Source organism: Drosophila persimilis, unplaced genomic scaffold (assembly GCF_003286085.1).
Source record: "Drosophila persimilis strain 14011-0111.01,24,50 unplaced genomic scaffold, DperRS2 tig00000191-arrow-pilon, whole genome shotgun sequence".
In the NCBI taxonomy this organism is placed as follows: Eukaryota; Metazoa; Arthropoda; class Insecta; order Diptera; family Drosophilidae; genus Drosophila; species Drosophila persimilis.
In genome coordinates, this window is record NW_020825298.1 from 13,220,625 (window position 1) to 13,243,126 (window position 22,502).

The 22,502-nt window shown below is 38.3% G+C and overlaps 1 protein-coding gene across 5 annotated transcripts; it reads right to left on the reverse strand.

Annotated features, from left to right (window-relative positions):
• Positions 1-1,636: 1,636 nt before the first annotated feature.
• On the reverse strand, positions 1,637-17,952 carry LOC6588710 (histone demethylase UTY). 5 transcript variants are annotated; one of them, XM_026988910.1, is made up of 15 exons: positions 17,886-17,952; positions 17,517-17,833; positions 16,461-16,572; positions 13,504-13,679; positions 13,208-13,336; positions 9,865-10,090; positions 9,627-9,807; positions 9,113-9,349; positions 7,824-7,992; positions 5,021-5,742; positions 4,831-4,955; positions 4,141-4,560; positions 3,055-3,264; positions 2,516-2,642; positions 1,637-1,898 (listed from the first exon to the last, which is right to left on the reverse strand). In XM_026988910.1, the coding sequence occupies exons 1-15, from the start codon at positions 17,948-17,950 to the stop codon at positions 1,704-1,706; spliced, it is 3,411 nt and encodes a 1,136-aa protein (XP_026844711.1). In that variant the 5' UTR covers positions 17,951-17,952; the 3' UTR covers positions 1,637-1,703. The 5 variants fall into 5 exon arrangements, with proteins under 5 accessions (XP_026844711.1, XP_002014378.2, XP_026844712.1 ...); XM_002014342.2 differs by having other exon boundaries at positions 9,089-9,349; XM_026988911.1 differs by lacking the exons at positions 1,637-1,898; positions 2,516-2,642; positions 3,055-3,264 and adding an exon at positions 3,327-3,493 and having other exon boundaries at positions 9,089-9,349.
• Positions 17,953-22,502: the final 4,550 nt, after the last annotated feature.

The following is a 22,502-nucleotide window of genomic DNA, read 5'->3' on the forward strand; positions in this document are numbered from 1 at the left end:
ACCTATCGGTCTTTGGGGGCAGCGTGCGCGGCCTTATCTGCCTTAGAAATGAAGACGACGTTGGTTTGAAGCCAGGTGTTCGTGTCAGTTCGGTTTTCATCGCAGCCAGGGAAGTGGGTGTTGAGGAGAAAGTTTAAAGGGGAGACTGGCCGTATACTCCGCCCAGTTCTGCTCAACTTATAAAGCTTCTGCATGTTGAGCCTCGAACCTCGATAGCCTCAAGGCTATCCGGAGTTTCCCTAGTTTTCCAGTCGACCATTCGGGGTTCTTCCGACCTCTGCTTTTGATAGAAGGACAGGATTAATCGAGTTTGTCCGCCTGAGGTTCCGGAATTAAACTGGCCTCGACAAAAAAAAAAGGAATACAGACCCGCCAGGATTCTATGTATAATCTGTTTCTTGTGAGAGACAAAAGTAAGGCTCAGGACCTCCTTGCGAATTTTTAAAATAAATGTGCGATAATTTCCCCGGGTTAATAAGACCATCTGAGCAGTCAGTAGATATCTGAAAAGGTACTCACCCCTTTCATTTGTTTCAGTCCTTTCAAACGGGGCACAGCGCGCTTGTCCCGGGAAGCCTGATTTAAACTGGAGGTCGTATCCAGCGTCCGCAAATTACCGACCGAGCGCACCCTCTGCCACGCATCTCTAGTGGCAGTGACAGGTTCACCATTGGATTGGGATAATTTCATTGAGTTATCTTTTCCCCGTCCGACTACCATTAGCCAGCAACGATGGCAGAGGCTTGGCCGTGCTAGGACCTATTTCCAGCTGTTCTCACGTTGAGAGTATAGTCGCACTTCCACCGGTATGTGTACAGCTACTGCGGTGTCAAGGAGCCCTACTTCGGGTCAAGGTGAGCCCAGGCCCAAAGCACCTGTACTTGTAACACTCGATGAAAATTGAAACCAAATTGGTTTGGTAGGGTGACAGATGCGCGTTAGCGTTTATATTCGAGAGTAGCCACCAACTCAGCTTTTAACGATATGAACAGCGTATTGAAGTTTTCGCAGCCTACTGATAATAACATCTGGGCTGGCATTTCTGCCAACATTTCGAGGCCACATATCAATATATTTATGAAATATATGAATCGATTGACGAATACGAAATGACGAAACACATTCACCTGCAATTAGCATGCATTTCGCACCTTCACTCTTCTATCAGCATATTTCAAAATTCTTGCGAGATTCAAGTTTTCCAGTTTTCGAAACTCAAATTTCTGCAGACGGTCGAAATGAAAGATGTAAACTTTTCTTTTGTCCGATTCGCTTGGTTGGATTCTACACACTTCATTTGATTCTTGAGGCCTAGCTCTTAGTTCAGCACAGATAATCTTCACTTCCTTCGTCTGTGCCCCTCAGCACTGACACATTTTCTGACATTCACGTTCCTCCTTCTCATTTAATTTTCCAATGAGTGGCCTCATCTAGTAGCCTCATTTTAGTAGCAGCCCCTACACTCTATTACCAATTCTCTATTTTTTTAAATATAAGTAAAATAAAATAAATTTATTATAAGTTTTTAAACAAGGAATATTTCACTAAAAGTTGTATAAAATATAAATTTTTTATTGTTTTTTTTTTTTAATTTGTATGTATTTATACTTAAAGTAATTCAATTTTACTGAGTGCATGCTGTATGAAAGTAATTATATATTTGATTGGGTATAAGATGTATGCTAAGAAAATAAATAACTTTTTTACTGTGTGGTATGTAGCCCTTGCGTTCTGTATAATGTGAATGAATCGTACACATGCTGCAGCTCCGATAGGCGGTATTCTTCCAAACATACAATACCCTGCAGTGATGGAGACAGTTTCAGTGCACATGATAGACAATGAACAACGTGTCGTTTCTCCTGTTCTTTTATAAAAAGTACATTAAAAACTTCAACCTGTAAAAAAAAAAAAAAAAATATATATATATTTATATTAGATTTTTTCTTTGTTAAAAGTTGAATTTCATTGTAAAAATAAGAATTGCATAAGCGTTCAGAAAAAATGTATCAAATCAGAGAATCTGACCAAAGCAGTATCGGAAAAATTTAATCGGTATTCTTCGAAACAAAAAAGACAGCACTAGAACTAGCATTTTATCGATTCTGTGCTTTCGTTTTCGAGTGTACTGTAAATTACTGTATTTTATTGTAAATGAATTGGTCAGCAGCTTGACAAGCAGAGTATTAGTATGTTCTACCCCAAAAAGTAGACGACCATATACGTCACCAGGCCCTTTCACAAGAAATTTCCAATTTAATTTAGAAAAGGGAGGATTTTATGCTCCGATTTTCACAAAAAGCAATTCCGTGTTTATTCCTTCTTTATGATACTTGAATACTAGAATTCACGATAAGGAAACATAGGGCTAAATCAAATCGGCAGCTAATGCTCAAAAAAAATATCATGGTTGATTTTTAAATTATTTTCTTCAAGTGCTTTTATAAACAGAAAATAACAAAAATAAAAAGTAATACTAATAATAAAAAAAGTAACTAACGCAAGAAATACATACTTCACATTGACCACAATAATGTGATGCGTCGTTTTTTCCACGACCATTGAAACGTATTTCCACTCCTTTAAATTTTACGTATTCCTGTGTGTGTAATATATTTTTCAATGTTTGCAATAAGCACATTCTGGAAAATGTAATAGCTTTATTAATAACGATGTTAAATAATTAATGTTGTTAAATTAGTGGGGAATTTTGGTAGGACAGCAAAATAAGATCGCGATCTCTCTCAATTTAGCTCGCATTTGTCATGAGAGATGGAAAAACATAGAGGGGAAGAGAGAAACCACGACCAGTAATTATGTTCTTATATCATTCTTAGCACGATCATTTTGAACTTCTATTTTTGATATCTAACATTTATTTGTTGTTTATCAAAAAAACTATATTTAATAATTATTGAATCATTACGTGAATTATTTTTTTAATAAATGCTTTATTAGTTTTAAACAAATCTCTTTATTCCCAATTGCTCAATCCAAAGGTACGAACCGTTTAAAGGTAGCAACAGAATGATGTACAGATAGATAAATACTCACTTTATCAATTCAAAAAGTTTCTTATCCGATACTTTTATATTTCTTGCTAGGTTCCAGCTTAAATGAACCATTGGTACAATACTCTTGAATGCTTGCAGTTTATTCCATTCGTATCGTTCGATGGCAAGAGAATATTGACGGGCAGTTAATGGTCCAACATTCCAGGCTATGTTATTGCACCATCCTACAGATTGAACCCAATGAACACATCTAAAAAATAAAACAAAATATTAGAGGTACATAAAAAAACAAACATTTTTCCTGAGTTTTTCTTTGCTAATACGTCCCTTAGGTGTTAAGCAACCTGTTTTATATTTCTTTCTATCCTCTAGCGTGGGATGGAGGCAGGAGAGTCAGGTACATGCCTGGCCCTGTTGAAATTAACCTTATCAGGGCAATATTAATCTCTGTCCTTGCCAACCGATCCCCTTCGCTGCAGCTTGTGGGATGAAAATAGAACACTATACAAATAAACACGAAAAGAAAAGAGTCTGGCTCTCCCTAAAGGCCAACCACCCAACGGGGTAAACTAAAATTTCAATTGAAACAAAAAAATAAAGTATGAAAGGTTCGGACACTTGCATGAGAGGAGATTGGAAGCTCCCATTAGAGGACAGGAGCACAGGAAACAATAGATATATACTGAGTGTTCCCCGACTACCATAATCTTGGTATGCAGAATTCGGGATGTCTGCCGCCCGGGATGGCTGCGGGTCAAGAGAGTCTGTGCAGAGCTAGAAGTTACAAAAGTGGAGGAGAGGAGGAGTCTAGGGGACACGACGGGGCCGGGCTACAAAGGAAAATGAACAAGTCCACGCCGAGATCCCAGAGAGCTCGTATAGTATATAGTCATACATACAAAAGTGAACCTGGCACTCAAATGAATCTCAACCTATCCTATCCCATGATTCAGCACTATCCAAGGAGATAATCTCGTACCAACCCATTTTAAAGTTTTAAGGATTTGTTGTACCATCCGCAGAACAAATAGCAAAATTCAATTAGGATAATTATTTTTAAAGTAAATTATAATATGTTTCCATGAAACCTTTTAATATTTTCTTCTCAATGTTTATTTTTACTTACCCAGCATTTACCCAGACCAAGTCTCCGGGTTTTTGTATAAATCTATAAACGGGTATATTTTCTTTGTATAAATCTTCTAAGACTGGCCACCATGAACCATGAAGGTAGCTGATATTGTTCTTTTCGCACAAATGGTGAATTCCACCCCAGTAAGCATCTGGGACGGCAAACCATTCACAATCTCCAGGGCCAATATTAATGTTGATTGAGCAAAAGTTATTGTTTTCTTGATGACCTGGTGTCCTACTTCCAGGAACTTTCATGTAAAGTTGAACTGTATTCATTCCCAAAATGACGTGACCCACATGAGATAGCATATTGGCGGCGGAGATAACACGAGCAAAAGCAGGCAGTTTTTGCAATTCACTTAATTGTGGTTTCCATTTTCGTTCATCAGACAAATCCACGTTGGTTCCAAATCTATGAGTACAAATTAAAATAAATTAAAAAACTTTGTTTGCCTGTACAGATCCTTAAGTGATAAAATAATTGTGAATAAAAAATTTCGATCGTATCTCTAATAAGACGTGGTTTGAATCTAGATCTGTGCCATTGAGCAAGCCACTGCCCCTGGTTCTGCCAGTATCTCAATTTCTGATAGTTGCTTTTTTTCCTGACGCGCAACACAGACCACCATCTGACTCATGTTGGAATTTTAATTTAAGTTATAAAATAAATGGTTGTAAGTACCGTAACATTTTGCTGCTGCTTTTGTGTTTTTTGCGTTTTAAAGAAATGTTGGAATTTGATACCGAGTCCTTGGAGTCAGAGTCCGACATTATTTGGGAGCCTGTAAATCCTCTATCACTTTCATCCTGCGGTGAAATATTTGTTTAGTACATTCCGATTAAAATCTATATATGTAGTTTCTACAAATTACCTTAAGGCTGTCTTGAAAACTGGACGCTTGATATTGTGCATATTTTGCAATTGTTGTATGGGATCGGTGCGATATGCAGGCCCAAACTCGTTTGGCTTGCGATATATCCCAATTTTCGTCAGGTGACTGATGAACTTGTGTTCTGACCTCAACACTATGATCCGGATTTGCCTCCACTAATGTTTTAGTAGAGAAGAGCCCCAGGTCAAGCTTTAGAGCTCCAGCTAAGCCACGCACAACTGCTATAGGGTGTTTTAAACAAAATTCTTGCAACTGAGGGCTGAATGCATTTTTTTTATTTTCTAAATGAACAGATGGAGTAGGTGGTAAAAGTTGGTCCCTCGATAGTTTTTGTGGTGGACAATCAGGGGGCGTTGGCGGCGGCGTATTTACTTGCAAAACCGTACAGTTTATTGGTGGATCTTCGATTGTCAAAAGCTTGACAGCTGACATCAACTGCTTTGAATCCATTTGTATCTTAAATGTTGGAGATAATTCGGATATAGATGCGCTCGCATTATTTTCTGTATAGTCCAAATCCTCATGTAAATGGCGACTAGTTTCATCATTGGTTATCGATAAAATTGTGGTAGGCTCAAATTTAATATTTGTATTTTTTGTATAAAGTTCATTGGAAATATATTCATAAGAATCCAAAATAGCTTGTTCCGAACTCATTCTTCCTTCTTGTACATTATCTAAATTGTGATTACTTAATGTCCCTGAAAAGTATATATATTTTAAGCATAAATAGCATTGCAATATTAAAAAAAGAAATATACTAAATTCGGTGCACCGAAGGTTACGATATTATTTATTACAGAGTTTGTGATAGACTGAAACTAATTATAAGAATACACTTTAATGTATTTCTGAATGCCTCGCACCAGGAACGTAACAGTGTGACACAACAGATGTCTGGATACCAATTTTGATTGCTCTAGTTCTGATGGACGGACAGACAGACATGGCTTTATAGGGTCGGAAACAATTCCTTCTGGGGGTTACACAAATCCACTTTCACCACAAATCAAATATATTCCTATACTCTTTTTGAGTATCGGGTATAATAATCTCTATAACCTCTTTCAATAAAATATCGGTCGACAACCCAAAGTAAAATATCGGGCAACGAAGACGACCCAAAATTATTTTTTATATAATAGAGAGATAACTAACGCTCGTGCTCGAACTGTCCACCTCTTCTATTGTTTATACTGCGGACAGCAAAGTTAATTGAGATTTTCAAATCTTTCCAAAAATATCTTGGTAATTTACGCAATGGAAAGAAAGGCAATAAATTGAGTAGGAAGTTCATCAAAACAAACCACAGTTTTATGTACAGTTTAAACGCAGATAATAAGCTGGCAAGTATTATTGATATCATTTTCCATAACTCAGTCTTTTTTTAGCTACACATCAACTTCTTTCTTTCTTTTCTACGTACGATCGTACAGGAAGACAATCGCAAGGTTGAAAATGTCTTCATGTTTCAAATTGAACTGTCTTCATTCTTAAAATATGAATGATTCAATTTGTAATGCTTTGTGTTTCATTTTTGTTTGTGTGACTAAGTGCTTGTTAAAAATGTTGACTAATTTGGAGGATGCAGTCTTGAAATGCACTCAAGTATATCCGTATATATATATCTGCAGCCTCTAAAAGCTATTTCATAGTTCTGACTGGTTATAGCAGCGGTGGGCACGCTTTTTGACAGACAATTATTAAAAAAGATAAACACTTTTTAATGGTGCAAGCCACAATACTTCGATATTTGAGTGGGAGTAAGGAAAAGTGAGTAAATTTTGAAACAAATTTGAAATTGTGACGGAAAGAAGTATGACGCCATATGGACTTAGCATTTGATGCCGATCCTTCTCGATGTTACAAATATTTTCAAAAACTGAGTTCATTGCATTACTCTTTTCGTGCCGAATATCAAAAGAACGGTTTTAAGGCTATGCAAAGACACTTAATTAATATTCACAGTGCAACTGCCAACATATTTCTGTCATCAAACATACTTTTTCTGATAGGCTTGGGGTTCCAAAAATGTATAAAGAAAATGTTTTCCATTGTATAAAACTGGTATTTTGTCACAATTTTTTTTATACCTAAGTTTTTACATAGCTTGAGTATGTTACACCTGTTACTGGTACTAAGAATTCCAATATCAAATTTAAATATATTTTTTTTTTAATTTCGATTTTAAATACTCAGGAAAACTCAAAATAAATTAGATTCTTTTTATATTTTATTCGTATGGGATTCGTATTGTTTCTATGTGTTTTCAGTTAGTATTAATTAAATACAGGATTGTATATTGATTTAAACGGAAGAAATAAAATGCTATACGACGTTTTCGAGCAAAATATTTTAAAAATTTTTGTACTTTTAAGCTACAAAACATTTTGAAATAAAATTTTTTTAGGCTGTTCCATCTTCAACGTATAGAATTTTGTAATAAGCCTTTATGGCCATACATATCATTTAAATCAAAGAATAAAAACGACAGCTAAATGATTTTATTGCTAGAAATGTCTGAGAACTAACTTAGGCAAGAATGAATGGTTAAAGAAAAGCAATAACATTTCCAGAGTTACAAAAAAATTGCACAAAAAATAATTAATGTTTCATTTAAAAGCTTTTTTTTATTGAAACGTCTGCCTTTTGTGAGGCCCAAGGGTATCAGAAAAAGCCAGTTTGATGTCTGAGATTTTTTCGCAGTTACATGGTGTAGTCAAAGGAGAAAAATTATAGCTATTGTTTTATTCGGGCATGTCTGGTACTCAAAATTGCTCACTTATTATATTTTGGTTAAATTGTAAATATTGTGTTTTGTTTTGCTGTATAATATCTTGGCAGTCTTGTCCCGATCGATTGTAGATTGGATTTAGAGCGTCTTCCTTTATACGTTTGGCAGGCGTGGGACTTTCACTTATGTGACTCTGCGGATAAGGTGGAGGTGGACCCTGAAAAAATATGTATATATGAAAGAAAGTTTCAAACCTGATTGAGTATTTTCAATACTGAAAATATATGGTTACGGATTTGGCAGATCAATGACAGCTAGGATTGGGTTATCGTGCCGGATCTACAGGGAACTGTTCCCAATTCGGATATGAAAACCGTAAAAGTGAGGCTACGCTATCGCTAAATTGGTCATTCTCTCTATTCTAGTCTTCTCGTATCTTTAAAATTGTGGATGCCACAGATTTTCGTCCTTTGTGGGGGCGGAACGCAGCCGAGCTTCTATAGTCTCTGAGAACTAATCGCCAAACGAGACGAGACGGACGGATGGACAGACAGACATAGCTATGTATACTTTTGGGGACGGCCACACACAATACACAGATCCCCTTTAACCATAATTCGAGTACACCCCTATACTCTTTTTGAGTATCGGGTGCCGTTGTCGATACAGACTCGGAACTGGAGATCGTGCTATCGATAAGCAAAACGGAATAAGAAAGCCTTATCCGCTTGCCTGAACCAGGGGATGAAGACGAAAGCCCAGTACCAGCCGGCACTCAAAATACAGAGCCGGCTCCAAGGTATGGCGGATATTTCCCAGGAGGAGAAATCCAAGCTAGCGTGGGCTGAGCAACGGGTAGAGGAGGGTTGTAGATACTACGCGCAGTTGGCCCAGATGCGGGCGGAGAATGGCGGATTCGGCAACAAGGTGCAGATGTTAGGCACCAAAGGGCAAAAGTCAGTACTTGCCTTCGCTAAAAACACCTCGACTCTCGAGGACTTTCAAACGTAATTAAGTACAGCTGCGATGGTTCATACCCCCACATCCCACCGCCCCCCATCCGGATAACTAAGGGCCATACTGGCCTATGCGGGACCTCTCTGAGGGCAAAAGACTTTCTTTCAATCATTCAATAAACTTTAACTTAGAAGATAAATGAAGTCTCCAACGTGCTTGGTTTGTGAGCAGTGGGGGGGTAGAAAACTAACTTATTAAGGTGTTCTATTCAAGTGGCGAGGAGTGTATGAGTTACGGGTATGGGCTTTGCTTCGTTTGCTCGTTTGCTAGTTATATATTTTATGAATATAATTTACCTGTATATGAATATTTTTTGTTACCTGTCGCGGCAGCATCTGAGCTGTTTGTTGTTGTCTGGAGTTCATTTCTAACGAAATCGGAAGATTCCAAGCTTCTTCAATTGAACATAACTGCCGCCGTTTTGATGTAATACTCGGCAACGGGGCCTGGCCAAGTTGAATCTCCAGAAATTTGATACGTTGTGATAAGCCTTTAGTCAATCCAATGGCGTCTTTGTTCATGGGTATCGTTTCTTCTTTTCGATGTATGGTGGTTTTCTAAAACAAAATAAAACAAAACAGGTTTATACAAAAAAGTTTCAAAAACTAATTTTCACTTATTTAGCCAATTTTGGTCTCAAAGCAGTTTAGTAGCAGACCTTAACACGAGTTAACACGAGGAGTTTGTTCGAAATAATAAAATACCCTCGACGAACTGCGATTTTTCAATAATTAACGTGTCGGTCATTTGTATTTTGATATTTTGGACAATTTTGGGCGACGACAACCACGACAACCATATTTACTACTTATGATAGTCTTTAAAACTTATTACCTGGCACGAAACTTGTTTAGTTGCATTTAAGTAGCAGGCATAGGCATCTCGTAGCTGACCGCAGCTCTCGTAAAGAATGCCCAAATTAGTCCAAGCTTCCTTGTGGTCTTTATCTAGTTGCACAGCACATATGTAAGCCTGGAGCGCATCCGTCGGTTGATTTTGTTGTTGATATAAAACACTTTGGATATTATTCAGTTAATTGTTGATGAAAAACCCGGAATTTGCATAATTTTACCCAATCGAGCACCAGGTATCCGCATTTCCTTCACTTTTTTCTACAGAGTTTCGATATGCCAGAAAAGCATCATGGACCTTATTTATTCCTGCGTAACATCTGCCCAATAAATATAATGACTGGCCACTTTTTGGATCAGCATCAATTGACTTTTGCAGAAAAATCAATGCACTCGATTCACGTTCTTTTTTTTCGCCTAGGCATTCTACGCAGTGGTACATCCATCCTGCAAATATAAAATAAAATTTACAAAAAATAGCCAAAATGCAAAATAAAGGAACACTGGAAGTCAGTTTTAGTTTCGGGCCAGCTTTTATATACCCCTGCAGATCGATCGAATCGTTCATATGTCGTTTATGTCATCAATGCGCCTCATCACTAGTATCTCAGGCATCAACGGTCAACGTTTCATGGACAGTGAATGTAGATCTGTTGTATGTGCGTTTGTCACTTTCAGGACGACCCCAACGTCCTTGCCCACGTTCGATGGCGCTGGATGGCTGAACGGGGTCGAAATCTTCATATGCAACGACTACGCAACGCGGCAGTGACTGATACAGTCCAAGGAGAGTGAGCACTGAAGATGCTGCAGAGATAGAATCCAGACGTGCCAAGGGCAGACTGGAAGGTTCTTTATGTCGCTAGCCCATTACCCGACGAGAGGGTCATGTGATCTTCCAGATAAGCAAGAAGGTAGAGGAGCCGCCATTCCCTAAGTTCGGGAAGTCGGCGTAGGGCTTAAGCAGTGTATACCTACGCCTTAAAAGTCGCCACCAGGAGGGCAAAGATGAGCACACCCTGCAAGCAGGCGAGATGGAGAGCGACCTAGGTCTTGAGGCCATTGTGAGGGCGCCCACGGTCTTGCGCTGAAAGACACTGAGGAAGAGGAGGATGGTGACCTAACAGTATTAGTCAACCCTGCGTGTGTGATTGAGTCCTCCACCCACGACGCTATGGGTGCTGCAGGTCATAATTTGCATAAGAGCAAATTAGCAAGGGATCAAAGGTTCGAAGACTTTAGTCCAGGAGCCCTCAAACTACTCGGCATCCCCCTAAGGTAAGCGGAAACAGAACCGTCGTACTCGTACCAAGGGGAATCCATGCTTACCTTATGTCTCATTACAGCACGGATGACCTGACAGTAGTGATGCTGGGAAGCGAGGCGCCATTTGGCAGCCTCCTGATACATGGCACACGACAGGCCCGCCCCACCCAACAAACTACGGAGTCTGGTAACAAAAGCCGGCTCCAAGAACCACCAACTTCTCATTGGTACGGACGCCAATGCCCATTAGAGCGTTTGGGGAAGCACGGACATCAATGGCAGAGCTGATTCACACTTAGACTTTATACCAACAACTAACTTAGACGTAGCAAACGGGGTGAGGAACACATCTTCGTATGTGCCACGTCATCCAAAGAGTACCTTGGTATCTGCCTGGAGAATCCGTGAAAGACCATCCTTCTCAGATAGTAAGTACATTCAGTTGAAGTGCGAATTCAAAAACTCTCCGAAGGTAACAGTCTATAAAAACCCCGGAATACAAACTAGAAAAAGTTTAAAAATACTGTTACTTCGAAGATCGCGGGTTCAGTGAAATATGTGGAGGAGATGTCCAGAGAGACCCTATCCAAAGAACTACTGGATAATAAACGGAAATCCATCCAAACATCCAAGAGATTTGAAGGCTCCATAATGGAACGTGCACTCCGGGAGATATGTTAATGGGCGGACGAAGTAGGACTCAATATCAACGCGAACAAGACGGACCTTATCCTCTTTACCAAGACGTACAAGGTACCGATACGGAAGTATCTTGACGAGCAGTGAGGTACTAGACGCCCTAATCATGACAAAGTTAGTGCGGATCTATTGGATTCTCAGCCACCAAGGCATCGAAGGAAACGAGGCGGCAGACGACATGGTTAAGCAAGGCGTCGGGCTGGCGAATGAGAGAATCGAGAATGTGCCTGTCTCCCTCAGTACGCTACAAGGCGACATAGAGAAGCAGGCCAGATAACAGACCGAAAAGCGAGGAGGAGGAGTACTGCAAAGAACGTAACGAAAAACTCAGTCACTACCCAATACACCTACCAGGGAAGGACTGCAGACTGTAACTGGGAATACGTACAGGTCACTGTCTGGCTGCGGCGCGTTGTGTTGCATGCATCACCAACCGAGACTGCAGGAAATGTGATGATCCTCGGGTCATCGAAACCCTGGAACATCTTATCGGCAACGGTGGACAGCGGTGGGATTCATGCGCGCAAAAGGTGGAAAAGTCTGGAGCTATAGCGTCTGACTCGCTCCAAACCTGTCCCTCTCTGAATCCAAAGGAATTATCGACAACCTAGCGGCTGACGGCAACGGTCGACACCCAGTGGCTATCGGAGACGACTTCAACGCATGGGAGGAGGAGATTACCTGCAACCAAACAATTCAACAGTGCTCGCATCCAACAGTGGCTGGAGCGGGCTGGGCTCGCAACTGCGAAGAGCGAGGTAGTGCTGGTGTCCAGCCGTAAGATGGTAGAGACAGCCAACATCACAGTTGGATACACTAATGTGCCATCATAGAGGACGCGGAAGTTCTCATCAGTAGAACAAACAAACTATTTGTCGCCGCGAAATGAATTTGTGATCGTCTGCGTTTAACATATTCATTTAGGGGCAAATCGTAATGGGGAGTGTCCTATTAAATGAAAATATGATAATCTTTATGAGGCTCTGCTGCTTACACGACGAAAGCACTTGGCTTACATGAGCTCGGCGGCGGCGTCCAGTCTGGGAGTCTATGCCCTCCACATAGCGAGCTACGCCCGGGGTCTGGTAGCCACCTACCCACTCTGCACTTCGCATAATCTGTGCTTTCCGGACAGTCTTGGACGAGGCAACCCACAGAATCGCGGGAATAGCACCGCTAGAATGCCTGGAGGACGAGCGGTCCACCTACTACCAGGAGGCGCATGGCAGAATAATGGAAGCGGCGGCCAAACATCAGTAGAACCTCTTACACTCGACACGCTCGGCGACAAAGCGCCACACCACATACTGTCGAGTAATATTTAGAGTTAAGACGGAGTCAGGTAAACACTACAAAATCAGTCTTATGACGGAACGGAAACCAAACGCAGTTCTTATTCTTGCATACATGGCCCCACAAAAAAAGTATCCTGCGCGGCTGATGACTGTACCATACCATGCCCTTTGTGCTTTGGGCAATATGACTGTTCAAACTACATGGATAAGCATACATTGGCAACATCTTGGTCACTGTATAGTCTTTGATTGCTGGTTGCGATCGGATCAATATAAAAATGTCTAGTTTTTGCATGTAACTTACCAAGTTGTCTATAAACATCTGCTTTTAGTTTCAGCGATATATTTTTTTCGTTGAGTAGAAATTCATAGGCTTTCTTTGCCGCCTTATGCTTATTTTGAACTTCATAAAGGTGAGCGATTTGAAATTTAACTGAAAAACAAAAAATATCAATTAATTTATAGTTTTCAATATAATCAAAATATTAAAAGAATTAAAAAAAAAGAAAAATGGACGTTTTAAAATCGATGGACTTTCTTCCTCTGTCTAAAAGAATAAAAAATACTGCAAATAAACGTTGTATAAATGTTAACCCTTACCATGAAGCTCAGAATAAGTCGATGGATTCGTATAAAGCAGCGCCAATTGCAAATGTTTTAAAGCAATGTGGTATTCACCGCAATGCTTCAGCATGAAACCCAATCGTAAATGAACATCGTTAGCACATGTGAAATTGGGGTTTAAGTATAAAAGCTCCTGAAAAGATTTGATTGCCCTATAAAAAGAAGAACAAATTTGTTTAAATCTTCAAAAAACATTAGTGTTAAATGTTAGTTTCAAGGAGTGCCCATTTGGATCGTATATACGAGTACAGTGGCCGACAGTAAAATGTGGACACTCATGTTAACTTACTTTAAACCGATCGCAAGTATTTAAAATCTTAAAATGTATATACATATATCTATATATATAAATATATCTGTATAATTAACGTGTCTTTTTCATATAAAAAAATTTTTAAATATCAAATTTACTGATGCCGATATCGAAGCGACCCAAAAGGAAGCGTTTCCGACCCCACAAGGTATATGCATATATTCATGATAAGCATCAATAGCAGAGTCATGTCTGTCTGTCTGTCTGTTCGCCTGACCGTCCCGATGAGCGCCTAGATCCCAGAAATTATTAGAGCTAGAGCAACCAATTTGTATCCAGACTCCTGCAATATCATAATGTTACAAGTGTATTTCGAAATTTCGCGTGGGGAATAATTTTGAAATACATTTGGTAAAGTGTGCCATTACAGGGGTCTGGATGCAAAACTTTGGTTGCTCTACCTCTTATAGTCTGAGATCAAGGCGGTCATCGAGACGGACGGGATCCATGGATTATTCATCTGTTAAGCCTGAATATCCGAAAGGGTTCGTTCAACAAAACCACGACCTTGAATACTCTTATATTTTGAGAATGTTTCAATCATTAATCACTGTACAAAACTATACACTAATCTTCAGAATGAAAAGATGGTTCAAAAGATGCGAATGGGCTAAAATCTCAATGATTTGTAGACATCTTAAGTTAAAGGAAGCACGAGCTGTAAACCTATTGAAGCAATTGGAGGCCAGGCCACAAAAATTATGGTGGTATTTGAATGAAAGATAGGTTATGCTCAAAGAAAAACCAACAACCGTTTTGTGCCTAAGATGCATTTTACTTGTGCATATGTATGCATTTATATGTTTGTGCATACATGCACACACTATATGTACATATACTTTCTTTTGTTTTTCAATATCCATACATATGTACACAATTATCAATGTCCTAATACACTTTGCAGGCATATACGCGTACATATGTACATACATTTATGCACAAGTAAACATTCATCCATGTACATATAAATGTTTATACCTGAGATGGGCGCGCACTTGTAAGCAATGTTTAAGCAACTAAATATATATAAACATCTTTTACATTTTTTAATACCAAAAACAACTCTAATTCCCTTTCCAAAAAAAAATATTATTGAATGGGAAAGCATACCTATGTATATATATATATGTATATGTGTGTATATCACTTTATTTTTTCCGAACTTTCATGTTCATACTTTTATATCATTAGAAATTTAAAAAATGTAAATGTTGCTTAAGAACTTTATTTTCAGAATTCGTGAGTAGTTTTTTTTTTGTAAACAAGTTGTAACAAACTAGAGATGCACAAATTTCGATAACAAGGAATGGCGAGAAATAACCATTTACTAATTAATCGAATAGGTGTGAATACTTCTGGTATATATTAGCATAAATCAGATCGACCGTCTAATAGCCCATTCCTACAGGCGACCATCCACAGGATTTGCCGTTCCGAACATTTCCCAGTTATTCCACCATCCATCTAGAATGTTTCTAAGCCCCTTGTTTCTATGAGATATTTTTCCGATGTTTTTCAAATGAATATTCGAATTCTGTTGATGTCGACCAGGACAGATCCAACTCCTCTTCTATTATTCCTCCTGCGACCAAGCCACCCCACCAAAGCAACAAAACTGGAAAAGCCTCTGAAGATTGATCGGGAAATGCACGAAGGCAAGAAGTAGCAGCCGAAATTTCGGGAGAAGCACCAGGAAACAAAAGCGAGCGACAGTCCAGCAAATTTCTAGCAGCCATGGCCAAACCAGCTCCCAAACCGAGCTGCTGCAATTTTTAAGGGATTCCAAAGAGTAACTTTATAAGCTTAAGCACTATTCCTTATGTGTATAGTTTTATTATAGCCAATAAAATCGACAGCTGGTGCCAGTGGGAATCGAGGTTTCACATCTGCCAAAAACTCACACCGTTCCGCGTAGAATACTGGGTGGGAAAAGGCTAAAAAGCATAGTACTCAGATCAGAAACGATAAAAATGAATGACTGTAATTCGTTCGATGGAAAAAGTGGCAGCAGACGTTTTGCAAACGAGTTCTGAGACCGGACTATCTATCGTGGATGGAAAGCCAGGCAGGCACAACACAAATGGAGGGAAGCACTTTTAACTTTTCAGAAAATGTAAACTGACTGAGCAATGTAACCCATAGGGTAGACTAGATGAACATACACTTGGGAGTTACGTTGCCCAGTCAGCTGTGTTTTGCCAACAAATTAATTCTGTTAAAAGTCTTAATCGTTTTATGAACAATAACTGTAAGTAAACAGGAAACTACTAGTAGTGAGATTGGCGGAAGAAAGCGCCGCCAGATAGGTTAACTCCCCTTTTGCGAAATAGAAATCCTGTTTTTGTTGCTGATGTTTGTTCGACAAATATGTAGTAGTCAGACAAGAAAATAAAATACCGCCTTATGATATCAAATCAATCAATTAATTGACCTAATCAAAAATGAATTTTCATGCGCTGTTGCAAACCTTTCAAAGGTATTGCTAAAGCATATGATTTCTCGGATTCATTCACAAAGGAATGTACGCAAAAATGCGAGGATTAATTTGTCATTTTCTTTCATCTTTTTAAAAACACCAGAAATTACCAATTTAAAAAATAAATAAAGTTGTGGTACTTACCATTTAAAGCACCGGAGCTTAAAGTAAGCAATCCCTATTCCATAAATAAATTCATGATTTGTCCAATAATTATTCTGATTGAATCTTAAATATTTTTGGTATGCCGATAAAGCTGAAACGATGAATTATATATTATTATATACTAGATATCTCTCCAGAATGAAGCTTAATTATTTTGAATTGAAAATATGTAATGGGCATGTAAAGCAGCACAAGGTAATATGCATCCTATATTTATATATCAGGTGTCATCTATATTGTTTTGAGCTGTGGTGAAACGCCTATGTCATATGCCTTACCAGTAATAGCTGTAATGAACTTTTCACGTTGCGCCTTATCAAATTTAAAAATAAAATAAAAACACCCTTGCTTGAAAGTTTTGCCGATACAATCTGTTCAAGGCTTTCCATTCCGGCTGCTTCTTCAGAGGAAATACCGCCACTAAAACGCAAAAACGTAAGTAATGACCATTCAGTGGAATATAAATATGGCAAGGCACTTTCACAGGAACAATTGAACGATTTAGTGACTAAATTCTCTGAAAATATAATTATCTGGATTGCTAACAGCTTATACAAAATACAGCTGCTTTCTGTTCCTATAGGATAGCCTAGATAGAAAAGGGCATTATTCAAAAAGGCACTGGCCAAAACGTCCGAAAATACACAACGTACAAAATGCAGCTCTCGTGAAAATCCAAGACCTTATATTGTCACCAGGACCACTAAGGTCTGATACAAAATTTTGTTTAAGCACTGGTAAAGGAAGGTGACTCGATGAATTAACGAAAAACTTTTTATCCACGTGCGTCGCTGGCAAAAGTTTAAGAAGGCCCTCCAATTCGACAAGGTAGATTTGAAACGAATAAGAAAGCAGGACTTGTGGGGTATTCCATGGTGCCCTAATATGTTTCCTTCATGAATTTGCATTCATAACTCTTATTTGCGGTCCTTGGTCTATGTGGTCTCTAAGCTAAACACTATTGTTCGTTTGTTTTAGCTTTTTGTTTTGATTATAAAGTAATCATAATAATACTAGGTTTACGATGTTACTTACCCTCGGAATATTCACCAAGGAGCAGATGCAAGTGACCGAGTTTGCAGAGGGCGTTAGTAAATTGGTCTCTAGCAAGTGTTTCCTCCTCGAAAAAACTAATTATTTTAGTTTCTATATCATGCAATTTGTTGTCTTCGTTGCCAGTGCTTCCAGTTGAGTTATTCTTAAGCACTCCTGCTGATCCGTCATTGGCAACAATTATATTTTTAGTAATATAATAGGCAATATCATCTTGTATTGTTGTTATAGTTTTTTGAACTATGGCTTTAATTTCCAAATTTTTAGGATCAGCTAAGTCAAGACATCCAAAATATCGACTGAAATATAAGCTATTAGTAAAACTTATGGAACTTCAAGTGATTGTCTTACCTGTCGAGGTCTCGGATCATGGAAATTTCCTCGAAGGAAATCCGATTCATTTTGCCCATAAACATTTACTTATTTGTGTACGGAAGTATTTTTAGAGATGAACAACATACGATATTTTATGTAGTATTTTATACCTGCAAGTATCGAATAGTAGATTTTATACCACTGCACACAGGGTACAGTACATATTTAGGGAACGATGGTATTATTTTACAGATATGAAATACCTATTCAAACACACCATTTATTAAAACAGCTGATGGCAATAACAATACAATGGATTAAATCAAGAATTTGAACATTATGCTTCAACCAAAGCTTTAAAAAGCTATGTACCAGGTGTACCACGTGACGTATAGCTACATTGCTCCCACATCTGTGCTTTGGTTAAGAATGTATTATATTTATTACTAGGGGCAAGCTCCTTGCCTGAAAGTTCTCCCGTTTTCACGGGATTTTCAAGATTTCTTCGTTGTCAAAACGAAAACCTTTTCCTCAACAAAATGTAAAGTAAACGGCTTTTTATACAAAAAAAAAACAATATTAATTGCAAAACGAAAAAAATAGTTGACTTATTGATGTATTAACATAAATTTGCCACCATTTTCGGGATAATGAAGTTTTGCCTTCCTTATAAATAGTTGATTTTTAGCCCAATTAAATTTGCCTCTGAAATAATTGATCAGAGAACCAAACAGCTGACGCAGCCCATCTGGTTATCGGAACTTTAGCAAGAAATAAATTGTTGCTCAAGCCAGCACACATGTCCGCGTCACACCTCAGAGTGTACTCGTATGATGCACGCAAAAGAACACATTGTTAAAGACAGCTGTTTCCCGCCACATTTAGTAATTTAATTTTCAATATGCATGCTGTTTCTCACAGTGCGCCAGTGGTAGCACAAGGGCCAAAGGAAAGTAGGTGGAAACATTTATTGTAATTACGGCAAGAATGACGGAGAGGAATGACAACAGAGAAAAAGGGACGGAACATAAATTCCAATAGGATTAATGAGGGCAGCCGACTCGACCTCGCCAGTGATAAGTTCATGGGGCAAGAGAATACCATGGCATGTCCTAGGGCTTTCATGAGAGTGGATGTTAATAGAACGCAGCTGACTCTCATAAGAGAGAAGATGTCAAGAAGGGTGCCGATTAAGTCCACGTAGGGAATAGGGATTAGGTGCGAAGAGTGTTAAAAACTTAAAAATTGAATGTGTGAGTGCGTTCAGAACCGAAAAGCACAAATGTCTGGTCGTCTTTCATAGCCAAAACCGTCCGCTGTCTCATTTTCTTCGATGCCTTGGTGGTTGGCAACCCAATAGATCCGCACTGATTTTGTCGTGCTTACATTGTCTAGTGCTTCCCTGCTCGCCAAGATACTTCTGGGACTGACAGCGGACGACAATATGGATCTTGTCGCCATTTGGCTGCCGAAGAATAGGCTGACCATATCAAGTGCTCCTGCCACCCGCGACCACCCAGTCGCAGTCGGAAATGGTCATGAAAAAGTGCAAACATTTAACGTTTACGTTCAACTCTTCCTAAGCTGACGAAGTTCGTACCTTGACGTCCGCTATGGAAGAAATATCACTTTTCGAAGCACATCGAATCTAAGAAAATACACCTAGAGCTAAAAGCTTATGGGCTCCATTCAATTATTAACGCACGATTTAGCGATCTTGAACTACAAGGTCCTACCCTACAGCTCCACTTGAAAACCAATAAAGACTGTGGCACCCAAAGAAGCACGCGAGCAGATGGAACATTGGAATCATACAGCAATGTAAGATCCTGAGAAATATCATTGGGTCAAAATGGTGCGGTCTAGAGGAAAACATTCTCAGAGATGTATAAGTTCTACCGTAAAAGTTGAGATAGCACCACTACCACATGAAGCTATCATTATCGCAACGATTTCCAGCTCAGCAAATCACCATTAGAGCTCTGGAACTTTTAAGCCCTCATTTTTAGCTAAGACATTATTATTTGATTTTTGAATTTTATTTGTTAGCCTTCTACTACAGAAGATCCAATAAATAAAAGCCCCGTTCATGATCACCTTTATTTCCCGTTTAACCTTTTCGATCCATTCAGCTGATGTGTTGCTAATTATGGTCTCATTCTGCCGCCGGTATATGTATGTAGGAGGATGTATGCATTGCTTTCCTTCCAGTTCATCTCAGCGACTTTTACCAAGCTTATAGTCATAGATAAATCAGTGTTTTAAAATCGGATAGCTTTGTAAAATATGTACACGCGTAGCTACATATATCTAGCTACCATAGAAAAGATAGAAAACGGGATTTTTATTCGGCAGTGAAAGTTTTAAAATTTGTACACATGGTGGGTGGTAGCATACAAGTAACTTTCATATATTTATGTGCCTATGTTCGTAACATTGCAAACCACCCTCTTCGAGTGAAAGAGCATGCTCTTAGTAGGAGAGAAAATCAGAATGTTTCGCAGAATAAGTTGACCGTTGTATACTTTTTTATTTTAGTATAAAATAAAATAAAGCACAAAAGTATTATACGTGCATTTTAAATGTGTAATTATAATAGAATCCCTATAGATCAAATTAAAAACACGGTAAAAAAAGAAAACAATTTGGCACCCCTATTTCGATGTCTAATACCAGTTTACATGTCTGTATGGATGTACATATGTGCAAATAAATTACGGTTACTTATAATTCCACGCAATCACTGGTCAACTATATTTTAATTTTTCCAACACTTGATACACCGTTATTTAGGCCATTCATCAATTAGGGATACAAAAATAAGTCAATCTGAGTGTGTTAATCACATGTAAATATGTATTTTACTAAAACGTACGCGTATGTAAATACATAAGTGTACAAGGATACAATTATTGTGATGATGATGACAACGAAAAGGTCATCACATTAAAAAATGGACGAAAGGAAATGATGTAAATTCAACCTAAAAGTTTACACTATTAAAGCATATTTACATAATATATGTATATTCCAATATTTATCAGTGCATAGCTAAAAAATTACAATTTATTTGTATGGTTCATTAAAGAATACATTTTTAACTCGTAAAGTTCCGGATATTAAAGTGATTTTCGTCTTCCTAAAAATATGTATACTTTAAAATTTCGTACTCGTCTCTATGGTTAACGGTGTTTGTGCAGTGTTTTACGCGAATGTCGCCTAGAGTACTTCAACTTGGACTTTATTACACATACATATATACATATGTATGTAGATCGTATAAATACATTAAAAGTAAGTACAGTGTGTAATTACGCGAAATATATATACCATTGCATTAAGTTAAATTTACTCAAAAGGTGAACGGCGCCAAGTAATTTTTTAGTAATATATGCAGATGTACTACATACATGTGTAAATATGTATGCACACCTTATTTGTCAGGTATATATGTAGAAGTATCACGTCATTTGAGGACGGATTTAAAAATATTAGTCCTTGTTTTGTTCCAATCTAAGGCCACTGGACTAATATCCACTCCTCCCGTTTCCTTGTTCTGTTTTGTTATCTTCTAGCTCATTTGCTTTGCCTTTGCAGCTAATCAAAATCATTGGAAAATCATTGGAAATCCTTTTTGTAAACAAATGCAGAATATTCCACGCACAATGGGCCTTAGCCGAAATTAGTTGGCCAAAACCAAAACGTGAATATATATGAAAATTATCTAGTAATTTCAAAAAGACAATTTTAAAGGAAATCGGATTAGTTTTCGAGTTATGAAACATCAAAGTTTTTATGCACATACTGCGTCTCTTAGCCTGCGACAGCCCTTTTTGCCCATTTCCGCGCGAGGTTCCACGGTGCCCGATGCCACGGCAACCCCCGTGTCACTTGCTAATTAACTAAGCAAAATGTGAGATACGTTTTGATCTGTGAGATTTGTTTGTATCTATGAGATTAGTGTGCATCTTCTTGAAATTGATTTTTTCTATTTTTACTAAGCCATTTCGACCAGTGTGCGCTGGCTAATAGGCCCTAACACTCACAACGTCAGCCCGGCTTACCAGAACCTCAGTCGATCTCTCAATAAGTGGTGAGAGTCGCGAACGATTCCTCACAAAACCAAACCAAAATTTAACATGTGTTGTATCTAAACGGCCATAAAATAGTTCTGAATTTGTTTGAAAAATGTGGTATAGCTAATTTACAAATACAAAAACCTTCGCAATGTAATAAATATGGCTTCCATACAAGGAAACTTTAAAATGATTTCATAAAACGATTACTATTTATTTTTTACTAATCACTCAATTTTTTTATTATTCCTTTTAGGATGAATTCTACAACTGTATCATGATGGTTTAGATTTCGCGGATATTTCTTTGAAAGCAATAAACATGAAGGGATTCCTGGAAAAATATACTCAAAATCACAGTTAACACAGGCAAGAAACTTTTTGTTAAGTTGATCGAATTCTAATTAAATTTTTAAATATCCAAAAGTGGAGTCTCCCATGTTCCAAAGGGAGGAGATTCCTCTATTTTTTTTACAAATACTTATTTTTTTTAAAGCTCTGTACTTCCTTGCCCTATTTGAACTCGGGTCGGTCGACCTTTGCAAACATCCCAATATTGTGTCCACCCTCTCTACATC

Coding starts and splice junctions, on each gene's coding strand:
- LOC6588710 (XM_002014342.2), bottom strand. CDS start 17,950: ATGTTTATGGGCAAAATGAATCGGATTTCCTTCGAGGAAATTTCCATG. Junction 17,834..17,885: donor ATGATCCGAGACCTCGACAG/GTAAGACAATCA, acceptor CTTATATTTCAG/TCGATATTTTGGATGTCTTG. Junction 13,337..13,503: donor GACTTATTCTGAGCTTCATG/GTAAGGGTTAAC, acceptor TTTGTTTTTCAG/TTAAATTTCAAATCGCTCAC.